The sequence below is a fragment of the Anolis sagrei genome, chromosome 6, assembly GCF_037176765.1.
Source record: "Anolis sagrei isolate rAnoSag1 chromosome 6, rAnoSag1.mat, whole genome shotgun sequence".
NCBI classification, from domain to species: Eukaryota; Metazoa; Chordata; class Lepidosauria; order Squamata; family Dactyloidae; genus Anolis; species Anolis sagrei.
In genome coordinates, this window is record NC_090026.1 from 7,459,853 (window position 1) to 7,486,171 (window position 26,319).

At 44.4% G+C, this 26,319-nt stretch overlaps 1 protein-coding gene across 4 annotated transcripts in view; it reads right to left on the minus strand.

The window, feature by feature from the left end:
* Positions 1-248: 248 nt before the first annotated feature.
* LOC132777589 (chromosome-associated kinesin KIF4-like) overlaps positions 249-26,319 on the minus strand; it is a 51,835-nt gene continuing 25,764 nt past the window's right edge. For 3 of the 4 annotated variants that reach the window (XM_067469730.1, XM_067469731.1, XM_067469729.1), the window contains 13 exons: positions 26,108-26,191; positions 24,284-24,397; positions 23,376-23,531; positions 20,820-20,905; positions 19,309-19,438; positions 18,819-18,989; positions 11,651-11,758; positions 9,859-9,936; positions 9,663-9,764; positions 8,092-8,235; positions 7,132-7,251; positions 4,249-4,374; positions 249-1,983 (listed from right to left, as the gene is read on the minus strand). In XM_067469730.1, coding sequence (XP_067325831.1) covers positions 1,795-1,983; positions 4,249-4,374; positions 7,132-7,251; positions 8,092-8,235; positions 9,663-9,764; positions 9,859-9,936; positions 11,651-11,758; positions 18,819-18,989; positions 19,309-19,438; positions 20,820-20,905; positions 23,376-23,531; positions 24,284-24,397; positions 26,108-26,191 — 1,608 coding nt within the window. In that variant the 3' untranslated portion in view covers positions 249-1,794. The remainder of the gene's footprint in view (positions 1,984-4,248; positions 4,375-7,131; positions 7,252-8,091; positions 8,236-9,662; positions 9,765-9,858; positions 9,937-11,650; positions 11,759-18,818; positions 18,990-19,308; positions 19,439-20,819; positions 20,906-23,375; positions 23,532-24,283; positions 24,398-26,107; positions 26,192-26,319) is intronic. The other variant, XM_067469732.1, reaches the window with a different exon arrangement.

Genomic DNA, 26,319 nt, shown 5'->3' on the forward strand with positions numbered 1-26,319 from the left:
TCAAAGAGTCATGCTGGAGGACTTAGGCCTCATCCACACTGCCATATAATACATCTTGAACTGGATTATATGGTCAGTGTAGACTGAACTGCTTCTGAATCATCGATCTACACTGCCATATGATCCAGTTCAATGCAGTTAATCTGCATTCTGAAACCGGATGATATGGCAGTGTAGATGGGGACTTTCCATTGAATGTAGAGGACTGACTAGATCCATTCCCCAAATAAAAACACAGTTAGGCTATATTTGCTACCAAAACATTAGTTTATTTCAATCTTAAAAATTAGCTATTAATTACAAAAAAATAATCAAAGGTTGACATTTGTTGAAGTTAGACCGACGCCTTTAGAAAAAGTTTTATTATGATCATAACCAACACGGCATAAAAAGTATGTTTTTCAGAGTAGAACACAATTAGGGAGGATTTTGCAGTCACTGAGGTGCTGCATGACTAAGAACTTGAGAAATGGTGTCAGCCATAGGAGGAAGTGGGACTGAAACCAGACAGGCCTGACAACATAAATAGGAAATTTTAACAAACAGTAGAATGACAGAAACATTTAAAGAGTTATGTTACACATTACAATTACACTGCAACCCTACTATGTACATATCAAAGGAAGCAAAAGTTACAGAGCTGTAGGGGTTCATAATAAGAGTTTGGAGTAGATTTAAAAACAAAAGGCGAATCATTTGGTACCTTAAATCCAAACACAAAATGGTTTCTGAGTGCCCTAAGATCATCTGGGCAGGATGCCCAGATAAGTGTGGCTTATGTATGTGGTCACAGGGGGATCTTTTTTCATTCTTTGCACTGGCTAAGTATCAAGCCTTTGAGATTTAGGCTGATGCTGTTTACTAGTGGAGATGGGACAAAGCGGGGTAGATGGAGATGCAACTACTCTTTGGTTTGAGGGGAAGCCAATGAGTGCATCCTTGTTTCTTTCCCCCTCTGAGCCAAGGCCAGCTGGTGCACCCTCATCTAAATTGCCTTGGAAGGTGATGGAACTATGGAAGTAATGTTACATGGCTTCGATTTTTGATAACAAGAGTTTATTAGTAGTATTTATTATCGTGTCATGTGTTTGGAAAGGGAAAACTATAAAAAAATAAAACTTGAGAGTCCATTAGTGGGAGAAAGCAGAAAGGTGGCAGTTTTGTTAAAGTGCCTGACAACAGTATCCAGTGTATTGGTAAAGTGTTTGCCAGAGACAGTGACAATTTGGTTCAAATAACTGAAGGCATAAGTAAAGCCAGGTGGTATTCCGTAGCCCCTTGGCAACGAGTATGCCGAAAGGTGTAACAGAAATGCCTCAGAGCAACATTGGCCAAGACTCAAGCTCCAAAAGATCTTGAGCAGGATTTCCTGCCCAAATGTACAATTTCCTGCCATCTCTTTACGTACAGTACTTGGGGGAAAAAGTTATTTTAAGGAATGCTGTGCAAGGGCCAAGGGAAACCTTGCTTCTGTAATGTTTACAGGAAAATAAGCACAAAGTCACATTCGATCATTCAGTTTTTCAGAAAGGAACTAGTTCTGCATCTCAATACATATTTTAAGGCCGTTTCTAGGAAAATTTCCTCTCATTCTTTCCATAAAACTCAGCCTATTGGAATGTATGTTCGTGAAGAACAACCAAAAAGGTAAACACTAGTGCATTTCATATGCTTTAAATTCTATTTATTCAAGAAAAAAAATGTACACACTATAAAATGAACAAAAGACGGGGCCTGCCTTGACTATGGGATGGAGCCAACTCTAGGATGAAGGGTCCTCTCTCTTCCTTCGGCTCAGAAGCCCTCCTTGATCGGGGTGCAGCCGGAGAACCACCGGCTGGTGTTGCTCAGAGCCCGCGTTCGCCTCTTCTTTACCAACGGCACTGGGTTCCCACCAGCATTTAAGTCACTTGGGTAGCGGAAGACGGAGCTGTCATTCGTCTCGGGCTCTATGGGTTCTCCCTCAGGGGCTTTCTCCAAAGCCTGGGTTGCAGAAAGGAGGAGGGATTCGTCAGATACCGTATTTATTTATTTGGAACATTTATATCCTGTCCTTCTTACCTCCGAAGAGGGACTCAGGATGGCTACCAGCAGGCACCATTCAATGCCGACACCATATAAAACATAACATACAATTAGCAAAATGAAAACAGTTATAAAAATACATTAAAAACAGTTCACCAGATCAAATCATCATCCTAATCAGTTCATTGCAGTGCACTAAAACATTATCTTCCCCAGCCAATCAGTCTATTCTGCAAACACTTGATCCCACAGCCAAGATTTGAGTTTCTTCCAGGAGGGAGGGGGCAGATCTGATCTCATTAGGGAGGGAGTTCCACAGCGAGGCCACCACGGAGAAGGCCCTGTCTCTCGTCCCCACCAAATGCAATGGCGGTGGGTTAAAGAGCAAGGCCTCCCCGGAAGATCTTAAAGTTCTTGATGGTTCACAAAGGGAGATACATTCGTACAGGTAAACTGAGCCGGAACCATTTAGGGCTTTATAGGCTAAAGCCAGCACTCTGAATTGTACTTGGAAACTAGCATTTCACCACATACCATATTTACTAGTCTTGTGCCTTTCTTTAGAATCACTATCCGTTTCTGTTTCTTTCATTCGTAAGCCCTGTTTCCGTTTTCAAGTGCCTCTCCTGAAAACGGGCGCCTTTCCGAATGAGCTTTTTTCATCCCAGGTTAAAAAAAACAAAACAAGTATTTTTGTCCCATTGGCGGCAATAGGTGGGTTTCCCACGCTCCACTTCCCCTCAGTTTTAGGCCCTGATAGGCGTGGGTGCTTTCTGGGCCTGCATGCCACACCTCTTTCTCGGTACTCGACTGCAGGCTCTGGCACTTTGAGTCTGCAAGCCACACACACACTCTCCTTTGAAAGAGTATGTGTGTGTGGCTTGCAAGCCCAAAGTGCCCACACCTGCCAGGGCCTGCAGCTGAGCGCCGAAAATCAGGCAACCAAATGGTTACTATTCCCACTTTCCTTTCGTTTCACTAATATTTTCGTACCAGAGGAGGGTATACTGTTTCGTGCCACCTGAATGAAACAAACTGTACAAAACACAAATTAAACAGCCGAAACAGTTACTAGGCCCATGGCTAGTATTTACTCAAGTCTAAGGCACCATTGAAACTCATGTGCAACTCAATTTTCAAAATCTTGAAACCAAAAAAAAAAAAATTGCTGCTGAATGTAATGCGCATTAATTGGGCATTAAAGGTTGTGCTTTATTTACACTTGCTATGTGTTTAGAATTCCTTCTTTTAAAAGAAAAGTATTAGAACACTAAAGCTTCCAAAGCAACGAAAAAGAAGACCTTGGGATGCATCTATGCTATAGAATGAATTCATTTTAATTGTCCTGGCTGAATGCTATGGAAGTTTTACAAGGTCACACATAGAATAGGATGCCTTGCTAAACTACACATCTCCAAAACATTGAGCCACTCTATTTCCTTGATGGCAAGCCATCATATGCTTGGCATTACAGCATATTTCGAATTAAGAAATATTTACAAATTTCCTAGAATAAAACTAAGGCTTCTATAGTTTTCAACTCAATGCCACAGGTCTGCTTCACACAATTTACATTTTAGGAATGCCAAAATTTAGGAATGGTCTGCTTCACACAATTTACATTTTAGGAATGAACCAGTTCTTATTGCCAAAGCATACCCTGGACTACAGCTCCCACAAGTAGTGCCTGAGGATAATGGAAGGTGGTTCAAAAGAAACTTCAAATGGATAGAAAATTTAATTTGGATGCACTTGTTAATCACAATGACTGAGACCTGAAAAGTTTTGGATTTCAGATTTTTTCAGATTTTGGAATTCTAATGTACATATGTACAGAATGAGGTATCTTGGAGATGGAACTGAAATTAATGTATGTTTAATGTGTACCTTATACATACAACCGGAAGATTATTTTAAACAATAGTTTTAATAATGTTGCATCTAAAAGTTTCTGTACCGTGAACTATCAGAAAATAAAGTTGCCACTATCTCAGCTATCAATGGAGATGATTTTGGAGTATTTCCGTTTTTGGATAAGGGATGCTCAACCTGTATATTTCTCCCCAAATTCCCCCACCAAAACCAAAAAGAAACCACCAGACATGTCTTCCTGCTGCATGGCTTCAACATGATCGGAATCCTTCCACTTCTCTCCCCAATGAGACCTCAAAGAATAATCAGAATCTTCTTGTTGATGTCATTTATGGCTCTGGATCTGCCTACCTTTGTGATGGGAGTGATTGCTGGGGGTGCAAAGAAAGTGTCCCCTGCTGCCACCAGTGTGGGGTCTTCCACATTGAAGTCCAGGTCCTTGGTGTCTCCCATTGGCCCCTCCATAAGTGTCCCTTCCTGAATAGGAAAAGAGAAAGACGTATGGGAATCTGGAGTGTGCTCTTTCCACTCATTACCTCTTCAAATGAAGAAGTCTATCCTTTTTCTTTGAAAAAAAGCCCATGCAGAAATGTAAAGCATCAGTAACAACAGTAGCAACAGTTTAGCAGCTTATAGTGTCAGTAGTAAAGCAAATGAATTTAAGCAATTCAGGAGCACAGTCAAGCTTAAAAAGTTATGAAAGGGTTGTTGTGAGTTTTCCGGGTTTTATGGACATGTTTCCAGAAGCATTCTCTCTTGACCTCACAACCTCTGAGGATGCCTGCCATAGATGCAGGCAAAACGTCAGGAGAGAACGCTCCTGAAACATGGCCACACCATTTGGAAAACTCATAACAACCCAGGATTCCAGCCATGTAGGCCTTTGACAATACATAGTTATGAAAGGCTTTATTTAAAAAACAACATATCCAGATAAGGAAGTTAGCAGGGCATAGTTAGGTAATGAACAGCAGACATCTTGTCTCTCCATGCTCACAGAAGAACCAAATGGAGGACTCAGGGCTTGCTACATGCTCAGAAAAAGAACTATCCGTCTAACCGCAAGGTGATAACAGGAGAGAATAGAGTGACAGGCAGACAGGCAAATGGGGGAAGGGCTTATCCCTGCCAACCAACTCAACTGCCAATCTAATTACATGATGAGGACTACAAGCTTGTGCAAGATGTGGTTGAGTTCCAACCCTCTGAAGAAAAATTAATACTTATCTAGAGAATAACTAGGAACACTCTGATATCTTTGGAGTCGCTCTGTGGTTTCCATGGCTGAGCAAGGATTAAAAGCAAGCACTCAAATCATTATACCATGCTGGCTCTAACCCTTTCTTTGCCACATTTAATGATAATTCTGATAAGGACTGAGAAATGTCTGCCCATTGGCTGAGGCTAAATTTGCAACATTCTAAACAAGGCAGAAACCTCACCCTGAGCTGCAGAGCTTCCAGGTAGAGCACCTGGTTGGAAGCTTTTTTAAAAAAATCGTGTCAGAAGTGACTTGAAAATATACTGCAAGTTGCTCCTGGCATGAGAGAATTGGCTGTATGAAAGGACGTTGCCCAGGGGACACTTGGATGTGTTACCATCCTGTGGGAGGCTTCTCTCATGTCCCCACATGGGAAACTGGGGCTGACAAGACGGGAGCTCACCCCGTCTCGCGGATTTGAACCACCGACCTTCAGGTCAGCAGTTCAGCTGGCATAAGGGTTTAACCCATTGCGCCACTGTGGCTCCTTGTTGGAAGTGAAGAAACATCAATACTTATCTAGAGAATAATTAGGGACAGAAGGAACCCTGTAGTGCAGGCCTGCTCTCTAAGAAGAGGTCTGTATGGTCACTTCCCCCTTCTTTTCAAAAGCCTTTAGTGTGCTTTATGACCCATTTGTTTGAGAAGGGAGCCTCGTGAGGTGTCTCTCTTACAAATATGAGAGTATTAGAGACTCCTAGCAAAGTTAGCGAACTATCTTTGCAATAATAAAAGTAAATTTTTACTCTCCTTTTGAAACTTACAAGAGCATCCCATCCTATTTTCTCTATTGTTTCCTTCAATAAAATCACATACACTGTTTCCCTGAAAATAAGGCATCCCCTGAAAATAAGACCTAGTAGGGATTTTGCTGAATTGCCAAATATAAGGCCTCCCCCGAAAGTAAGACCTAGCAAAGTTTTGTGATGAGCTCCCCCTGTGGTCGGAAGCTGCAATACAGTCCGTGCTGTACAAGTGGTCCAGGAACTCCTGTGGCAAATTGTTATTACAGTCTCCAGACAGTGTGTGGGAGCCAGGTACTTTACAGCCCTTATTTTTTGTGGCCCTGTGTGTGAGTCAGGCAACCAGTTTAATAAATATTCTTCTTTTTTTGTTCAACAGCAAATGTGAATTCTTCTTCATGGAAAAATAAGATATCCCCTGAAAATAAGACCTAGCACATCTCTGGGGGAAAAAAATAAGACACTGCCTTATTTTCAGCGGAAAAGGGTAGAGAATTGGCTATACTGCACTCCAGTCCATTTCTTCTTAAAAGTCTGGATCCTGACCTCCAATGGGTCCCCTTTAGCTCAATGCAGAGATCCCAAAACATTTTTCTGAACGCCACTTTGTTCTGTTTTAGATATTTACATGAATTTGTTGTGCAGTGTTTAGAGTGGGCTCTGCAGAAGATGCTTAAGTTGGACTTCGTGAAAAGGAAACCCAGCCTCTTTAGCAAACCTCGCAAATGTTGATAAGATATCTCCTGAAAAGAAGCCCTGATACGGCTTTTGGGGCAAAAATAAGACTCAGTTTTATTTTCTGGGAAATGCAATCTATATCTGGGGTCACATAAAAATGTCTCAGGCCGAAAGGGGTCCAGAGTAGAAAAGTTTAAGTCTGCGATAGATCTCAAATATTCCTGCAAGCAGGACAGGTGAAGCAATCAGGAAATATGTGGAGGAAAATTGGGAGGGTAGGTTGGAGAATAAAGATAAAGAACTACTGGAACAACCTATTAAGAAGACAGAAGTAGAGGAAGTTATTAAGAATTTAAGTTGGGAAAGCTCCAGGCTTGGATGGAATAGGAACAGAATATTATAAAAGCTTTAGAGAAGTTTTGACGCCAAAATTATTAGAATTGTATAATGGAATAATGAAGGAAGATAAAATGCCACAATCATGGAGGAAGTCACTAATAATATTAATACCAAACAGACCAAAAGGGTAGGCTACAATAGCGGGCGACTCACCAAGACACAGCTGTCTCGGTTCCGGCATTCCTCGGCCTCACAGCGACAGTCCTCAGAGCAGGTCACTTTTTGCTTCCGGCAGCCACACTTCTTGTTTCTGCAACGGCCTTTGCAGTTGCACTAAGAGAGGAGAGTGGCATTAGAGGCCTTTTCTCCACTTACACAACAGAACACGCATCCTCTCCTTCCCTGGCCTGAACACTCAACAGATCAGTTATGAAGTGGTCTCTTGGCGCCTTCCAGCTGCCACTGGACATCCGGGGGGAAAGAAGCAGCCTTTGCACTTCTGGACCACAGTGTAAATAAATACACAGTGGACTATTGTCTACGTTTCCCATCTCAATCGGCAAAAGAATGGATTGTGCCACAGAATGATGTAAATCCAGCTAATTGGCACAGAATGCCGTGAGACACAGAAACCCAAGAGATGGGCAATGAAATAAAAGCAACAATGCTCACATCTAAATAAGGAATAGTGCTTCTAAAGGGACACATTCTATAGTAAAGGTCCCCTAGTCTGAGTTTTAGGCAAACTGCAGAACCTCCTTGCTCATTCCACCGGGAAATGAACCCAAGTCCCTTCTTCACTCTCTGCAAAAGTTTAGTTACTGTGCCATGTAATCCAGATAATTTGGAATTTTACAACAAGAAAGGGGAGAGGAATAACTAGTGGAAGTGGTTTCGACAAAGGTGGGTGAGTAGCATTCAAGGCACAGACATGTTTGCAAAATTGAACACAGGGCATTCAGGAGGGCTTTAAAGATAACAGAGGATTAGGGAAACTTTCAGAAGACATCAGCTAATTGGAATCCCTGGGCCTTGATGGTCTACCTTTGAGAAGGATTCTTTTTTCCAACTGCAGCTCCCAGAATCCCCAGCTAGCAAAGGGGAATCTGGGAATGGCTTCTGACCTAATTTCAGGTGTGGGGCAAAGCTTACAAAATGCCATCAGAGTCATACCCCCAAAACAGTCTTCTTGGCAAGTTTGGCTGGGACCCACTCAGCATCTTCAGTGTCTCCTCCCAAATCCTCCGAATCGGATGACGACTCTTTCTCAGGCATCCCGAATGCAGACTTTGCGGTAGTTTGTCTGCGGGTCTTGGGCTGATCCAACCAAAACACATGAAAAAAATAAATCTTCATGCAAAATACATAACGCTTTAAAAGTCCAAGAAACTTAGCAAGATGATTGCGTTCCAAGACTATTAGCTTGGTCCAGGAAATGGGGATGTTTAAGGAGAGAACCTAGCCAAAAAATGTTTGCAGTAAGAATCAAGCTGAATTCTCAAAAAGTGCAAAACTTTCCTAAATAGGTCCAGTAATTTGTGATCAGAGATGGCCACATTTTAAAATAGGGATGGGGATGTGTAGTCCTCCTGACGTAGTACTGCAAGTCCCATCAACCCTTAGTGGCGTAATTATTGCTACAGTCATTTATCCGTATCTTGTCCTTTGTATGCCCTATGAGGAGAAGCTTAAAGAGCTGGGTATGTTTAGCTTGCAGAAGGGAAAGTTGAAAAGGGACATGATAGCCATTGATAACATTTCGAAAAGCTTTCATAAGGCAGAGGGAGCAGGCCTTGTTTTCCGCTGCTGTGGAGACTAGGATGAAGAACAATGGGTTCAAATTACAGGAAAGGAAATTCTACATTCGCGAAGTCTGAAGTCCAAGGGAAGGAGAAACTTGCCGTAGTAAAAAAACAAGCCGCTGTCGAAACGAGAGGTTCAATATTTAAGCTAGTGAACTGACGCAAGACTAGAGAGGTTCCTAAACTGCTGAGCGCGGAAAAAGGAACTAAGGCGCAGTCCCTGCCTGGGGTATTTATACTATTGGGGAGAGTGGGCGGGGCCTCTGCCGAAATGTTTCTTTATAGGAGTCTTTCACAGACTCCACAAAGAGGAAATTAGGAAGAATTTCCTGATTGTAAAAGCTGTTGAACAGTGGAACTCTCTGCCTCAAAGTGTAGTGGAGGCTCCTTCTTTGGGGGCTTTTAAACAGAGGCTGGATGGCCATCTGTTGGGGGGTGCTTTGATTATGCCTTTCCTGCATGGCAGAAGGGGGTTGGACTGGATGGCCCATGTGGTCTCTTCCAACTCTATGATGCTTTCTCCAACATTGGAACCAAGTAACACACACAAAAGCCTGTGCGGTTTAATGGTTGGGGTTCTGGACTTGGATTCTGGAGGTCTGAGTTTGAATCCACGCTCAGCCATGAAAGCACAGCAGGTGACTTTGGGCAAGAAGTCACACTCTCACAGCCTCAGAGGAAGGCAAAGGCAAACCTCCTCTGAACAAACCTGGCCAAGGAAACCCTGGGTCAGTTCTTCCTCCTATAAGTCAGAAACGCCTTGAAGGTACACAACAGCAAATACACATACATATGTAACATACATTCTCATATACTTATACGTATATGTATATATATGTGTGTGTGTGTGTGTGTGTGTGTGTATGAACAAGTTAAATGACACACTGAATTAGCAAAGAGGGGCAGCCTCACTATGTGCTTCAGCCCACACTTTACACTCACCTTGGGTGGGATGTAGTCGAAGGGGGAGTCCGGTTCTTCTGTTCGCGAAGGATGCATGTTCCGGATCTTCTGGCCACTGGCCACTTGAAGAAGCAGCAGTTTCTATTGGGAAGGCAGATGCGGGAATGAGCCTCGGCGGCCAGGAAGGACCAACGCTACTTCCCTTGTCCGCAAGAGCACCACCCTCTGACCATACCTGTTTGGCAGTTTCAAGCTCTTCAGAGAGCGCTTGGTTCTTCTCAAAGACTTCTTTCATCTTTGACAGTTCTTCATCCTATACATAGAAATGGGTTCTAACATTTATCAATGCCCCTTTTTTTAGAAGAAAATGCCCAACAATGTCAGATTACACATCACTATGAAAGATTGTGTTGGAAACAGCAACTTTCCAAGCCTTCACTATTTGCAAATAATGTATATTTGCTCATTTGTATTGTATGTATATTGATTAGCCAGTTTGACTGACCTCTTTGGTGTGAGAGGGGCTACAGACATGTGATTTTATTGAGCATGTTCGGACTCAAGACTCCATCTTGTCATCAATATGTTTTTGGACTTCAATGTTAGCGATATGCTTTAGACCTCAGTGGAGGTGGATAGATACAGTATGGTTCTGAACTTCAATTGAAGTTCAATTGACAAGCTGGAATGTGTCCAGAAAAGGGCAACAGAGAAGAACAATGTTGATTACATGGATCTTTTAAGTCATTTTATTTTTAACAGATGTTGTTTTATCCAATTTTTATACCTGGTTTATGTAACGTATTATTGTTTTCATACTGATGTGTTTTATTTTATGAATTGTGCATTTTATGTATGGCATCTTTGTGTGTTATTTGTAAGCTGCCCTGAGTCTCTATGGGAGATGGTGGAGGGGTATAAATAAAGTATTGTTATTATTATGGGTAGTGTAGATTATTATTATTATTATTATTATTATTATTATTATTATTTCATTGTTGTTGGTTTTGCAGTCCCCCGGCTGTTACTTACTGGCCAGAATTTGGGACTTTTCTTCTTCTTCTTCTTCTATTATTATTATTATTATTATTATTATTTGAAACACAAGATGAGTCCACAGAAGACACTCTGCTTGCTGTTGAATTGGCTCACACGTCAGACACTTCCCAAGTGTTTAGGACTGTGTGATGTATCGGCGAATAATGTGTGCAGATCCCAGTAAGGTGGCCTTTTGCAGCTGGCAGATGGTAATTTTGTCAGCGCTGATTGTGTGTAAGTGCAGGCCAAGGTCTTTAGGCACTGCACCCAGTGTGCCGATCACCACTGGGACCACCTTTACTGGTTTGTGCCAGAGTCTTTGAAGTTCGATCTTTAAATCCTCATATCATGTCATCTTTCCCAGTTGTTTCTCTGCAGTCCTGCTGTTACCTGGGATTGCAACATTGACGATCCATACTTTGTTTTTAACACAATTGTGAGGTCAGGAGTATTATGCTCCAAAACTGTCTGTCTGAATACGGAAGTCCCAGAGGAGTTTAGCGTGTTCATTCTCTGTAACTTTTTCCGGCTTGTGATCCCACCAGTTCTATTATTATTATTATTATTATTATTATTATTATTATTATTATTATTCAGTTATTATAATTACTACTACTACGACAGCTTCCCACCATGTAGAACTAGGAATAATGTATTTTTTTATTCTGCTAATTCTGGTTCCCTCTCCCCACTTGTTCTGGAGAGGATCTTTCTGTTTGTTTTGGATGCCCATAAAAAACGAACAAACGGCACAATGTTCCATGTAATTCTGATGTTCTTTACCATTCATTCAGGACTATGCAATTCCCATCGTAACAAAAAAATTAAAATGCTATACAGTACAATCAATTCAATTGGCACAACGAACCTCCACTCCTCAGCATGTGCCCTCCTCAGGTCTAAATGGCAAATAGGGCCACTTCCCACTGGAATATGGCCCCATCGTAGGGAGGGCAGGAGGTGCCATTCTTTGGACACTGAGCTTTTACCTGGAATCGAAGCCGTTCGAGGAGCTGCTGCTCCGGTTCTGAAATGGAAATCTCTAACCGCTTCTCTGTTTCTTCTTTATGGTTGATTTGGCTGAGCAGGTACAGCACCTGGAGAATGGACAGACAAGTGGTGATGGTGGGGGGGGGGGAGAGAAAACAGGGCAGAGTTAGCAAACTTTGAATATAGGAAGTTCTATTTGTCAGCAACACTGTAGACTTTTCACCCACAACACTGCATTTCTCTTCATCCTGGCTGGCTTCTTTTTAGCAACATCAAAAAAGGGAAGGAGAAGGAAGCTATGAATAGGAGTTTCACTGTCAGAGGCTTTGATAAATACTGAACCATGCCATATATTTTCCTACCCCCAAAGCAAATGAATTAATGTGAGAAGTGCCCCTTCCTCCCTCCAGCTGAATTTCCATCAGTAAAGTCCGTTCCAAAAAGGAGAAGCCTTACAAACAGTTCTAGAAGCTACAGTATGTTTCAACGGTTCAATTTATGGAGTTAGATGTTCTGCTTGTCAGAAATATTAAAAATTAACTAGGTATTTGTAATTACAAAAATGTGAGTCAAGCACTGAAAGGGTTAAATGGATGCAACGACTCAGCAAAAACTGCAGTTCAATATAAGCAGGTGTGCCTGTAGCTTAGGTCTCAGTCTGAGAGATTCCTCAGTGTGAGAAGGCCTCAGTGTGAGGTAGGCCTCAGTCTTAGTAAGCCTCTGTGTAAGGGAGGCCTCAGTGTGTTAGTAGGGCTCAAAATTCACAATAGAATATTGGCAATTCCAAAGATCACCTATACTACACCCATACAAACGATTCGGCCTGAAAATAATAGGAATATATTGGCAACTCCAAAAAATACTCCCGACAAGATACAACTGAGATGTCAGGATGGTGGCCCCTCTGGGTTGAGGATGGTGCTGTTCAATGCCAGGTCGGCAAATGGAAAAACCTCCATTATTCGAGATCTAATCCAGGAGGAACAAGCCGACCTGGCGTGTATAACAGAGACCTGGTTGGACGAGGGGGGAGGGGTGAATCTCTCCCAACTATGCCCACCAGGTTACTCTGTCCAGCACCAGCCAAGACCCGGAGGGCGGGGAGGAGGAGTAGCAGTAGTCTATAAGGTTTGTATTCCCCTGATCAGGTGCCCCATCCCACAATCATCATCATTCGAGTGTGCCGGCTTTAGGTTAGGTGACCGGGACAGGATAGGGATTCTGTTAGCGTACCGACCACCCCGCTGCACGACAGTCTCCCTACCTGAGCTAGCAGGAGTGGTCTCGGACATGGCGTTGAGCTCCCAGCGGCTTTTGGTCCTGGGGGATTTCAATGTCCATGCCGAGACCTCTCTTTCAGGAGCGGCTCAGGACTTTATGGCCGCCATGACAACCATGGGCCTGTCCCAATTAGTATCTGGTCCCACCCATACTGCCGGACACACACTAGATTTGGTCTTCACCCAGGGATGGGGTGATAGGGTCGGGGCGGAGGAGCTGACCATCGCTCCATTGTCATGGACCGATCACTACCTGATTAGGTTTAGACTTACTGTACCTCCTAACCTCCGCAGGGGTGGTGGACCCATTAGAATGGTCCGCCCCAAGAGGCTTATGGATCCAAATGGTTTCCTGACGGCTCTTGGGGAATTTCCCACCTCCTTGACTGGCGACTCTGTCGATGCCTTGGTCTCTCACTGGAACATCGAGATGACTAGGGCAATTGACACAATCGCTCCGGAACGCCCCCTTTCGAGTAACCGAGCTAACCCAGCCTCTTGGTTCACTGAGGAGCTGGCAGCAATGAAGCGAAAGAAAAGGTGGCTAGAGCGCGTGTGGCGCAGGAATCCGACTAAATCAGCCCAAACACATCTGAATGCCTTTCTAAGGTCCTACGATGTGGCAATAGCGGCAGCACAAAAAACATCCTTTGCTGCCAACATTGCATCTGCGAAAAATCGTCCAGCCGAGCTCTTTCGAGTTGTCAGGGGTCTGTTAAACCCGCCGAAAAGCGAGATCCCTGACAGCTCTGGAGCTCGCTGTGAAGCGTTTGCTCGATTCTTCGCGGATAAAATTGTGCGGATTCGGTCGGATTTCGACGCCACTTTACCTGCAGTCTCTGAGAATGTGACGAAATCATCTGCTTGTCAGGTTTTGTTGGATTCATTTCAATTGGTTCAGCTTGAGGATGTGGACAGGATCCTTGGAGAGGTGCGACCCACCACATGCATCCTAGACCCCTGTCCATCCTGGCTGATAAAGGAAGCCAGAGGGGGTTTGGCGGAGTGGGTGAAGGTGGTGGTTAACGCCTCCTTACAGGAGGGCATAATTCCAGCGAGCTTAAAGCAAGCTATTATCAAACCGCTGTTGAAGAAACCATCACTGGACCCCACTCAATTAGACAACTATCGGCCAGTTTCCAATCTCCCCTATTTGGGCAAAGTCCTGGAACGTGTGGTGGCAACTCAACTCCAGGGATTCCTGGTAGACACTGATTATCTTGATCCGGCACAGTCTGGCTTTAGGCCGGGACATGGGACGGAAACAGCCTTGGTCGCCTTGGTAGATGATCTGCGCAGGGAACTGGACAGGGGGAGTGTGTCCCTGTTAGTTCTGCTGGACCTCTCAGCGGCCTTCGATACCGTCGATCACGGTATCCTTCTGGGACGCCTCATGGACATGGGTCTTGGGGGTACTGCCTTGCAGTGGCTCCAGTCATTTCTTGAGGGACGGTCCCAGAAGGTGTTACTGGGTGACACCTGTTCGGCCCCACAACCGTTGTCGTGTGGAGTCCCACAGGGTTCGATTCTGTCCCCAATGTTGTTTAACATCTACATGAAGCCGCTGGGAGAGATCATTCGGAGTTTCGGACTGAGATGTTATCTCTACGCAGATGATGTCCAGATCTGTCACTCCTTCTCACCTGTCACCAAGGAGGCTGTCCAGACCTTGAACCGGTGTCTAGCTGCTGTGTCGGACTGGATGAGAGCTAACAAATTGAAATTGAATCCAGACAAGACAGAGGTCCTACTGGTCAGTCGGAAGGCCGAACAGGGTATAGGGTTACAGCCTGTGTTGGATGGGGTTACACTCCCCCTGAAGTCACAGGTTCGCAGCTTGGGAGTGATCCTGGACTCACCGCTGAGCCTGGAACCCCAGGTCTCGGCGGTGGCCGGGAGAGCTTTTGCGCAATTAAAACTTGTGCACCAGTTGCGCCCGTACCTTGGGAAGTCTGATCTGGCCACAGTGGTCCACGCTCTTGTCACATCCCGAATAGACTACTGCAACGCGCTCTACGTGGGGTTGCCCTTGAAGACGGTTCGGAAACTTCAACTAGTCCAGCGAGCGGCAGCCAGATTGCTCACCGGAGCGACATACAGGGAGCACACCACCCCCCTGCTGTGCCAGCTCCACTGGCTGCCGGTGCAGTTCCGAGCACAATTCAAGGTGCTGGTTTTGACCTATAAAACCCTGTACGGTTCCGGTCCAGTGTATCTGTCCGAACGTATCTCCCTTTACGTCCCACCCCGGAGTTTGAGATCAGCTGGGGAGGCACTGCTCTCGACCCCACCACTGTCACAAGTGAGGCTGGTGGGGACGAGGAGCAGGGCTTTCTCAGTGGTGGCCCCTCACCTGTGGAACTCACTCCCGGGGGAAATCAGGACATCATCATCCCTCCTCTCCTTCAGGAGGAGGGTGAAGACGTGGCTTTGGGACCAGGCCTTCGGGCAATCTGGCAATTAAATCAGATGAATACGACCAGCAGGATATAAGAAGTGGAATTGAGAATGAGAGCTATGAGTTAGTGAACGCTGACCATGTGGGGGGATGAATTGGGTTTGTATGGGGGTTTTTTATTGATTTTATTGATTTTATTGGTATTATGTATGAACTGTTAACTATGAATTTGTAATAATTTTGTATTGATTGTTTGTGACGCGGACATCAAATGGTGCCTCGCTTTTGTAAGCCGCCCTGAGTCCCCCCCGGGGTGAGAAGGGCGGGGTATAAGAACCTGTAATAAATAATAAATAAATAAATATGAGAAGGCCTCTGTGTTAGTAGCCCTCAGTATGAGGAAGTATTAATAGGAGCATAGTGTCTAGATCTAGGGAAGTCATGCTACCCCACTATTCTGCTCTGGTTAGACCGCACCTGGAATATTGTGTCCAATTCTGGGCACCACAATTCAAGAGAGAGATTGACAAGCTGGAATGTGTCCAGAGGAGGGCGACTAAAATGATCAAGGGTCTGGAGAACAAGCCCTATGAGGAGCGGCTTAAGGAGCTGGGCATGTTTAGCCTGAAGAAGAGAAGGCTGAGAGGAGATATGATAGCCATGTATAAATATTGAAAGGAAGCCACAGGGAGGAGGGAGCAAGCTAGTTTTCTGCTTCCTTGCAGACTAGGACGCAGAACAATGGCTTCAAACTACAAGAGAGGAGATTCCATCTGAACATGAGGAAGAACTTCCTGACTGTGAGAGCCATTCAGCAGTGGAACTCTCTGCCCCGGAGTGTGGTGGAGGCTCCTTCTTTGGAAGCTTTTAAACAGAGGCTGGATGGCCATCTGTCAGGGGTGATTTGAATGCAATATTCCTGCTTCTTGGCAGGAGGTTGGACTGGATGGCCCATGAGGTCTCTTTCAACTCTTTGATTCTATGATTCTAAGACCTGGTGTGCGAAGCTTTGGTGAGAGGAAGCCCCAGTTTGAAGGCCCTGTGTAAACCTCGTGTATAAAGCTTCAGTGTGTGAAGGCTGCTGTGTGTTAAAAGGTGTGTGAAGTGAACACGCGGGTGTTCAGTGTGAGAAAAGGCGAAGCTATTTATTTGGATGAGAAAGAAATCCAAAGGACTTTATCTGTGTTATGGAAACCTCGTTCTTGTAAATAGTGCAACCATATTATTTTACTACAAAGAAAAGCCTCCTATGAAAGAGATAACATTGGTTTGTGTGTTTTTGTTCTTTTTATCAATTTGGGCTACTGGTGCTGGGACATGCTGCTGATAATAAGTTACTCTGCTGCCCTTTTATGAGGAGGGTCTTTTATTAATAAGCCAACTCGCCAAACACTGCTTGCCTTTAATAGGATGGCAACTTTGCCCATATGCTTCACCCACTTTCCTTTCACCTCTTCTTCCTTCCCTGTGTTGAATTATAAAGTTTCTTTTGGGTATAGAACAAATTACTCAGCAAGCACCAGGAACACTCGTGAAGCTATTAAACAATTCCTGGTTAGACCAATTGAAGATATGGGGGATGTAAGGCTCTCCCAAGGCTTGGGAATAATATCCAGCACAAAACAAAGGAAATGATTCTTCGGAAACTTACTACGAAGGTCCATTCTTGCAAGGAAGGAGACACCCAGGAATGGGTTTTGCTACCCAGGCAGGTTTCACTTCAGTGTTTTTATTGGATCCCTAGCTTCTCCTTTCAGTTCCATACAAAATCCAGAAATAGAACAAAAATAATACCGCCAGAACAATAATGATAACATGCCACTAAGACAGTGGGGCTGAATGTTTCCTTCTCGTCGGCAAGAATGGACCTTCATGGCTCAACCTCCAGAAAACAAACTCAGTCTATGTGATTATGTGTCTCCGTGTCACCTATCAATTAGTACAGTTGGTTAATCACTAGAAGCAAGAGATCACAACAATCGAAAGGTTGGCAACTCAAAGCCTGGGTCAAGGTGAGCATCTGACCTTCAGCCCAACTCACTGTCCACCTAAGCAGTTCGCAAAAAGGTGTGAGTTGTGAGGAGAGAAATTAGGTACTGCTTAAACAGGGAGGTATTTTACGGCACAGTAAAAAGGAAATACCAGAAAATGCTGCCGATCTAAGGAAGGAGTAAGTCTGTAATCAAGGGCTCTTTGTCATAGAGGATGGAGTGACAGCACCCCCTGTGGTTGGAACCGAGCACAACCTCCAGGATGCCAAAGTTGGGAAAATGCTGACATAAAACCACTATCTGTTGTTTGTCCTGTGTGTTTAATGGCATTGAATGTTTGCTATGTATGTGTTCTGTGATCCGCTCTGAGTCCCCTTTGGGGTGAGAAGGGCGGCATAGAAATGATGTAAATAATAATAAATAATAATATAGTAACCCCATGCATTTCAGAAGCTTTCCATGGTCAGGGAATACTCAGAAGTGGATGAAAGAAAATAAAGTAAAATATTAATTTAAAATAAATAATAATATAAAATTTAACACGTAAAAAGACCACGGCTAGAAAGTAAAAGACTCGAATGAAGAAGAATGAAGAGTACAACAGGAAGCTAAACCCATTCTTAAGAGGAACAAAGAAACAGACCCCCCCCCGCCCCATTTTTTTCTTTCCTCCTCTCCATCCCCTTCTTTCCCTGTAAAATCCCTCCCCGCCCACCACTCTTACATTTTCACCTTTCCCACAACCCCCCCATCCAAGTCCCCCCTCTCCCTCCCCTCTTTATATAAAGCAGGGGTCCTCAAACTAAGGTCCAGGGGCCAGATGCGGCCCTCCAAGGTCATTTACCTGGCCCTCGCTCAGGGTCAACTAAGTCTGAAACAACTTGAAAGCACACAAAACAACAACAATCCTATCTCATCAGCCAAAAGCAGATCCACACTTCCCATTGAAATACTAATAAGTTTATATTTGTTAAAATTGTTCCTTCATTTTAATTATTGTATTGTTTTTAAATTATTTTTTCACTACAAATAAGATATCTGCAGTGTCCATCGGAATTCATTTTTTTTTCTTCAAATTATAACCCGGCCCTCCAACAGTTTGAGAGACTGTGACCTGGCCCTCTGTTTAAAAAGTTTGTGGACCCCTGATGTAAAGCATAAAAATTTTCAATAATTTTTTTTAAAAAAGAAGTGGTTTTGCAAGTTATTTATTCTGAAATAATGCCTACAGGACCTGGGATTCATTGCCTTCTATACAAGTATTAACCAGAGCAGACCCTGTTATCTTTCAAGATCCAGCAAAATCTGTGGTCTTTAAGGCATTTAAATGACTAAGCATGCAATGGGCAGAACTCAGCCAAGGATCTAACTCAATCCCTTGCTCTCTTCAATGATGACATCTTTCCTATATCCCTCCATGACAGGGGTTTCCACCATTAATGATGGGAAAAGCTAAACAGTTTTAAAAACTGCCTCCATTTATGATAGCAGTCGATACCTTCTCTTGGTGCTCCTGCTCCATCTTGACTAGCTGGCTTTCGTACTCTGCTTCCATTTCGGCGGCTGATTTCTGTTTCTCTGCCAGCATTTTGTGCAGGCCGGCGCATGAGACTTTGCTCTGCTGGAGGCGGTTCTCCAGTTTGCTGTACTCTACTTTGGAGGAGGTAAGCTTTGGAAACAGGAGAAAAGGTGGTATATTAAAACAACTTTCACTGAATAATTTGTATCCAGCATAAGGTTTCCAATGAAAGGGATTGGACTGGGGAGTCCAATCTCTTTCATTGGGTTTCCACAACTCTTCTGAATATGCCTGTTCTGTCCTCCCTCCCAATGGACAACTTAACACAATATCTCTATTATACATGCAATACTTTTTTTATCTTTTTCACTATTATAGAAATGTCATAACCTCTGTCCAAGTTCAGATCATCACGTGTTCCTCCTCATCTTCACCCTAACCTTCCTCTCTGTTCCTAAGTTAATCCTACCTCACCAATCAGGTACTTGATCGCGCAATTGGCTTCCGGGAGGGTGTTGATGCTCCCCCAGCGATGCTTGGTGCGGTCTCCTGCATCAGCATCCAGCAGTTTCTGTTGGAGATCAGCAATCTGGGCGCTCCTTTGGAGGAAGTGAGGAATGTGTCAAGTGTCAGAAATATTAAAAAGTAACTGGGTATTTTTGATTACAAAAGTATGAGTCAAGCACTAAAGAGAGTGAGTAGGCCGAAGCCTGTTAAGAGTCAGTGGGCCAAAGCTACTGTCATCCAGAGGAGAGCGAGTAGGCCGAAGCCTGTTAGAGTCAGTGGGCCAAAGCTAGTGTTGTCCTGAGGAGAGTAAGCAGACCGGAAGAGAGCGAGTAGGCCGAAGCCTGTTAGTCAGTGAGCCAAAGCTAGTGTCGTCCTGAAGAGAGTGAGTAGGCCCAAAGCCTGTCTGAGTCAGTGGGCCAAAGCTAGTGTCGTTCTGAGGAGAGTGAATAGACTGAAGCCTGTTAAGAGTCAGTGGGCCAAAGCTAGTGTCATCCAGAGGAGAGCGATTAGGCCAAAGCCTGTTAGAGTCAGTGAGCCAAAGCTAGTGTCGTCCTGAGGAGAGTGAATAGGCCGAAGCCTGTTAGTGGGCCAAAGCAGGTGCTTCCTGAAGAGAGTGAATAGGCCGAAGCCTGTTAGAGTCAGTGGGCCAAAGCGAGTGTCATCCTGAGGAGATTGAGTAGGCCGAAGCCTGTTAGAGTCAGTGGGCCAAAGCTAGTATCGTCCTGAGGAGAGTGAGTAGGCCGAAGCCTGTTAAGAGTCAGTGGGCCATAGCTAGTGTCGTCCTGAGGAGAGTGAGGTAGACCTCTGTGTGAGTAAAGCCTCGCGTGAGAAAGCTCCAGTGTGAAGGCTGCTATGTGTAAAGCTACTATGTATTTGTTTATTTGTGTTATAGAAACCTTATTTTTGTAACTAGTGCAACCATATTATTTTACTACAAAGGAAAGCCTCCTATGGAAGAGATAACATTGGTCTGTGTTGTCCTTTTATCACTTTTGGGATCCTGGTGCTGGGTCACACTGCTGCTGCTAAGTTACTCTGCTATGCATTTATGAGGAGGGTCTTTTGTTAATAAACCCACTCGTGAAACACCAAGAACCCAGGCCATCAGTCCAGCTAAAACCAAACTTGTTTATTGAGCTGCAGCCCAAATGTGCTAGCATTCCTCTTCTTTGGGGAGTTTGGATTCACTAGGAAAGGAAATAAGGACCTCTGCCCCAACCAAGAGAAGCTAAAAGCTTTAATTCCCCAGCCCATTTAAGCTGTCTGCTGCATGGTTTCAACCTGGCATTGGCAAACTTCGATCCTCCAGGTGTTTTGGACTTCAATACTCACAATTCCTAACAGCCGATAGGCTGTTAGGAATTGTGAGTATTGAAGTCCAAAACACCTGGAGAACTGAGGTTTATCCATGCCTGCCTTATGGTATCTCATCCTGTTGTATCTGCACATCTGAAAATTCAAACAACCCTGTACCTGAGCTCCATCTCTGTTTCCAGGCTCTGAATTTGGTTGGTGAGGGAATAGTTCATATCTGCATCATTACACGAAAAGGTGCGTCTCTGGGAAGAAAGGGGTGAGAAAAGATCCCAGGTTAAAAGTGACCTCTTAAATCCAGCAGTAAGGGCAATGTTGGATGAATTGCACATGCACATCAACCCCCTTTTTGTGACACTTTGTGGCACCCCCATTTTAAAAAGAGGAGTAAGGTCATTCTTGGCACTCAAATCATGAAATAGACTATAGTGCACTTGATCTCTCCAAACAGGTAAATTGTATTTTGTTCTTCCCTTATCGACTTGGCACTGACAAAAAAGAAGAAAAAGAAAAAATAAGAATGAAAATGAAAACTTCCAGTTTTGATTCAACCCACTGGGATAGATGGGGTCCAAGCAGCTTTTATTTCTTTTTTTATAGTATTTATACCCCGCCCTTCTCACCCCAAAGGGGATTCAGAGTGGCTTACAGAACACACATACGGCAAACATTCAATGCCGGTTATACAATTAACAAGGACAGACAACACAACAGAAGTAAAGGTAGTTTTCCCCCTCCTATTTCCAGTATCTTGGAGGCTGTGCTCGACTCTGGCTATGGGGAGGTGCTGTCGCTCCATCTTCCATTCCAAGGAGCTTTGTTATTATTAAACTTTATTTGTACCCCGCTAGCATCTCCCGAAGGACTCGATGCGGCTTACAAAGGCCAAGGCCTCAACACAACAACAACAGACAATAACAATACAATGCAAGCAAATTAAAAACATAAGCAATAACAGAAACAAAACATTACACTATTATGCAATAAAACCAGGGCCGGGCCAATGAAGGGTACAGGTTAAAAAGTGCTGGGTGTGAGAGGTGATATGTTGGGATTCTGGGCAAGTGCAATGTGCAGAGAGTCTTAAACTCAATAAAGTGCTTCTGGGACATAGTGCTGGAGGTTATCCTATCCTGGAAAGGCACATCGGAATATCCAGGTCTTCAAGTTCTTCCTAAATACTGCCAACGTGGGTGCTAGTCTAATGTCTTTGGGGAGGGTGTTCCAGAGTCGGGGGGCAACCACAGAGAAGGCCCTGTCCCTCGTCCCCACCAAACAAGCCTGCGACGCAGGTGGAATCGTGAGCAGGGCCTCTCTGGATGAACGGAGGGAGCGCGTGGGTTCATACACGGAGATGCGGTCACGCAGGTAGGCAGGTCCCAAACCGTTTAGGGCTTTGTAGGTAAGCACCTGCACCTTGAATTGGGCTCGGTAGGTAAACGGCAGCCAATGGAGCTCCTTAAACAGGAGGGTTGACCTCTCTCTGTAAGGAGCGCCAGTTAACATCCTGGCCGCTGCCCGTTGAACCAGTTGGAATTTCCGAGCAGTTTTCAAGGGCAGCCCCACGTAGAGCACATTACAGTAATCCAATCCATAGACTGCCAGCATGTCCTTATGGGTGCCTTTTATTACCTCCCTGCTTAAAGCGGTGAGCAGAAGCTGGGCTGATGGCTGGGAGATCACCCTAACCCGGGCTTGAACTGGCACCCCTTCAAACAGCAAGATTTTCTGCAGCTAGCAGTTTATCCCACTGTCCTAAAGCCCGGCCCTTATAGTGTTCATATACATATGCCTGACATATAGTTTTAGCACTCTTCTTATATCAGCTTGTGCCATTATTTCCCAAAGAATGTGTTGCGCAAGAATAAAACAAAGGACGCACTATGGCAGGGGTCCTCAAACTAAGGCCCGGGGCCCAAATACAGCCTTCCAAGGTCATTTACCCGGCCCTCGTGCAGGATCAATCTAAGTCTGAAACGACTTGAAAGCACACAATAACAACAACAATCTTATCTCATCAGCCAAAAGCAGGCGCACACTTCCCATTGAAATACTAATAAGTTTATATTTGTTAAAATTGTTCATTTTAGTTATTATATTGTTTTTAAGTTTTTTTTTGCACTACAAATAAGATATTTACAGTGTGCATAGGAATTCATTCTTTTTTTTCCTTCAAATTATAATCCGGCCCTCCAACAGTTTGAGGGACTCTGATGTGGCCCTTTGTTTACAAAGTTTGAGGGTCCCTGCACTGTGGGATGAATAAAATGAAATGCAGCATCAAATTCACATGATACCGCCTTTTAAATGTAGATTTGCATACCTGAAAATCATAATAAAAACCATTATTAAAAAATCAAAATGAGATATGGGACCAAGCACTGAAACAGGGCTTTGAACACTTTGTGAAAGGCCCAAGACGGCAGTCCTTCTGAGAAATCTAATGTAAGAGTAAGATGAAAGTGAATGTGTGTTGAAAGAGGATAAAATCGTCCCGGCCTGCAACAGGAGTTAACCCATTCCTGGATGGCTCCTTCTCTGCCAGCTGAAAAAGCGACACCAATTTCAGTAAGCCCTGACTTCAGGAAAGAGAAGGAGGAATCACCCATCATAGGATATCCTTCACAAAGCATAGGAAGTCCAGTCCTGGAAAAAAAACAAGACCCTCGTTCTCCTCATGTTTCATTACTGTGTAAACTAGCAACAAATCCTCACCTTGTATTTTGAAGGAAGGTTCTCCCCTGCGTCCCGTTTTTCTTTAAGTGATGCGATTTCCTTGGCCAAATTTTTACGGTCTTCTAGGAGGTCGTTGAGGTGGCGCTGAGCCTCTTCAATACTAATGAGGACCTCAATTTCATTCGCAAGATCATTCTGGATAAGAAAGAAATCAGGTTACAACCAAGGGTTACAGTAAGGTAAGGCCACATACCTCCCTTTGTCTTCTAATGCAGAGTAAAGAAAGCATCTCACAAAGGTCTGCACCCTGGGCTGCCCAATCCTCCAGAGCCACCCACCTGGCCTCATTTTACAGCCCAAAAGCTCTTAAAATGAACTTGGAACCATTTGTGATGTGATGTTCACAGAGGTACAAACTAGGGTATATCATCAAGGTAGGTAAAGGTTTCCCCTTGACATTGTCTAGTTGTGTCCGATTCTGGGAGTCGGTACTCATGTCCATTTCTAAGCCGAAAAGCTGGCGTTGTCCTTAGACACCTGCAAGCTCATGTGGCCAACATGACTGCATGGAGCGCCATTACCTTCCAGCCGAAGCAGTACCTACTGATCCACTCACATTTTCATGTTTTCAAACTGCTAGGTTGGCAGAAGCTGGGGCTAACAGTGGAAGCTCATCCCACTCCCCGGATTTGAACCCCCCTTTCAGTCAGCAAGTTCAGCAGCTCAGCGGTTTGACCCACTGCACCGCCAGAGGGCCCTATCATCAAGATAGGATATATCATTTTAGGCCTGTTTTTTTAATGAACATGCAAGTTCTGTTAAACTGTATTTTGAAAGAACCAGCTAAGCCTCATCTATTTCCTTCTGCTTTTGCTCCCCTGTCAGAACAGGCCAGGTATATAAGAATCTATTTTATCAAAGGGAGAAACTGAGTTGTCCGGCCTAACCTTCACACGGGCAGCAAGTCCCTCGACTCCACGGTTAGAGTTCTCTTTCCGTTTGCTGGCAGCGTCTTGCTGTTTCTGCAGAGCAATCTTCAAGCGTTTGTTAGCAGCGGCCGCCTGAAGAGAGGAACAGGGGCAAGAATCAGAATCAGTCATGGGTTGAAATCCCTCCCTAAGACATGCAGCTCAGTGGATTATGTTGGGACCACTCACTTTGTCTTGCCTCAAAAGGTTTTGAAGACGATTGAAAAGAGGGAAATAAAAGACACAACCCTCAGATCCTTGGGAGGAAGGGTGAGAACAGTTTAAGACAAAATGCTCCAAGAATTGAGATTTTACCCATTCTCAAACACAGGAGAAATGCAGCAAGAAATATTCCAAACCAAGGTTTAAAGCCAGCAGAGAAGGATAAATAATGTTTAAACGGTAACATTTAAAAATGTTAAGAAGCCTCTAGCAACATATCCTGCCTTTATTCCAATATGGAACCGCACACAGCTTTTAAGAGAAATCCATTCCATGTTTTAGGAGATTGAGAGAAATAAGAATAAGTAGCCTTAATATACTTGTTACCTGGGAACCTAAACTTAGCTTATGACAGCTGCTGCTACCACCTTCAGACTCTCAATCTCTCAAGCTGGCATGGGCAAACTTTCTAACTTGGAGGACGCATGGAGGGCTGGAGCAGGGTGGGTGGGTGAGGAGGGGAGGGGGTTCTCCCCAAGCCCCCTTCCTGCCCTTTCCTCCCTTTCCTCTTCTCTTTCAGAGGCAGAAAGTGAAGGAAAGACAGGAAACATTTGGATCCCACATGGGGTGGTCTTCATCAGGATGAGATGGTGTACAGGAGAGAAAAGGTGTATCAATGAGACCCTGTATTAACCTACTCCTGAAATACAATCCTAGCATTGGAAGAGACCCCCAAGGGCCATCCAGTTTGACCCCCGCCATGCAAGATGGCACAAAGTACTCCTGATAGACAGCCTCTGCGGAAAAGCCTCCGGAGAAGGAGACTCCACCACACTCATAGGCAACCTATGCCACTCTCCAACAGCTCTTACTCTCAGGAAGTGCTTTCTAATCTTTTCAGTCAAATCTCTTTCCCTGTCATTTGAAACAATTGCTCCCTTGTGCCATGGTCTCTAGAGCAGCAGAAAGCCAGTTTCCCTCCTCCTCAATGGGACACGCTTTCAAATCTTAAAATATGGCTCTCAGGTTCCCTCTCTACCTTCTCCTCTTCCAGCTAAACATCCTCCAGGAGGAAAGAAGGAAGGGTGGAAGAGAACAGAGGGAGGGAAGGAGCAAGGAAAGAGGGAAGGAAGGAAAGACAAGAAGGAAGGAAGGAAGGGAACGAGAGGGGGAGGAAAGTGGGAAGGCAGGAAGGACGGAAGGGAAGGAAGGAGGGAGGAAAAAAGAAAGATGGAGGGAAGGGAAGGAGGAAGGAAAGAGGGAAGGATAGGATGGTGAGAGAGAGGAGAGCCTGAGAAAAGAGCCCAAGGTGCTGCACCTGGCCCTCAGGCCTGAGTGTGCCCATACCTGCTCTAAAGTGCAGTGATATCCTTTTAGAGACTAGTATTCCAGATGAATGCAGCAGAGATAGGAACTATGTAAATTTCCAGGTCTTGTACCACTGCAACTGTCAGTAGCCCCAACCAGTATATCCAAAGGGAGGATCCAACATGATCGGGAAGGCTATCTTTTGCAACCTTAAGTAGTCCTGATTTTGTAATCTACCTCCCACCTCAGCCTGTGAACACCTTATAGATCATTTTTAGGTAATGAGAGTGTGAGAGGGGAAGAGAAGAGAAAGGTGTTTCTGGCTTCCTTCACCTCTTCCGCCTTTCGCCTGAGGACATTAGCTTGCTTCTGGAAGTCTTGCTCCAATTTGACCAGTTCATACTGCCGCTTGCGATCCTGTAAATAGACAGCCTCTGCGGAAAAGCCTCCAGTGAAGGAGACTTCACCACAATCATAGGCAACCTATGTCACTCTCCAACAGCTCTTACTCTCAGGAAGTGCTTTCTAATCTTTTCAGTCAAATC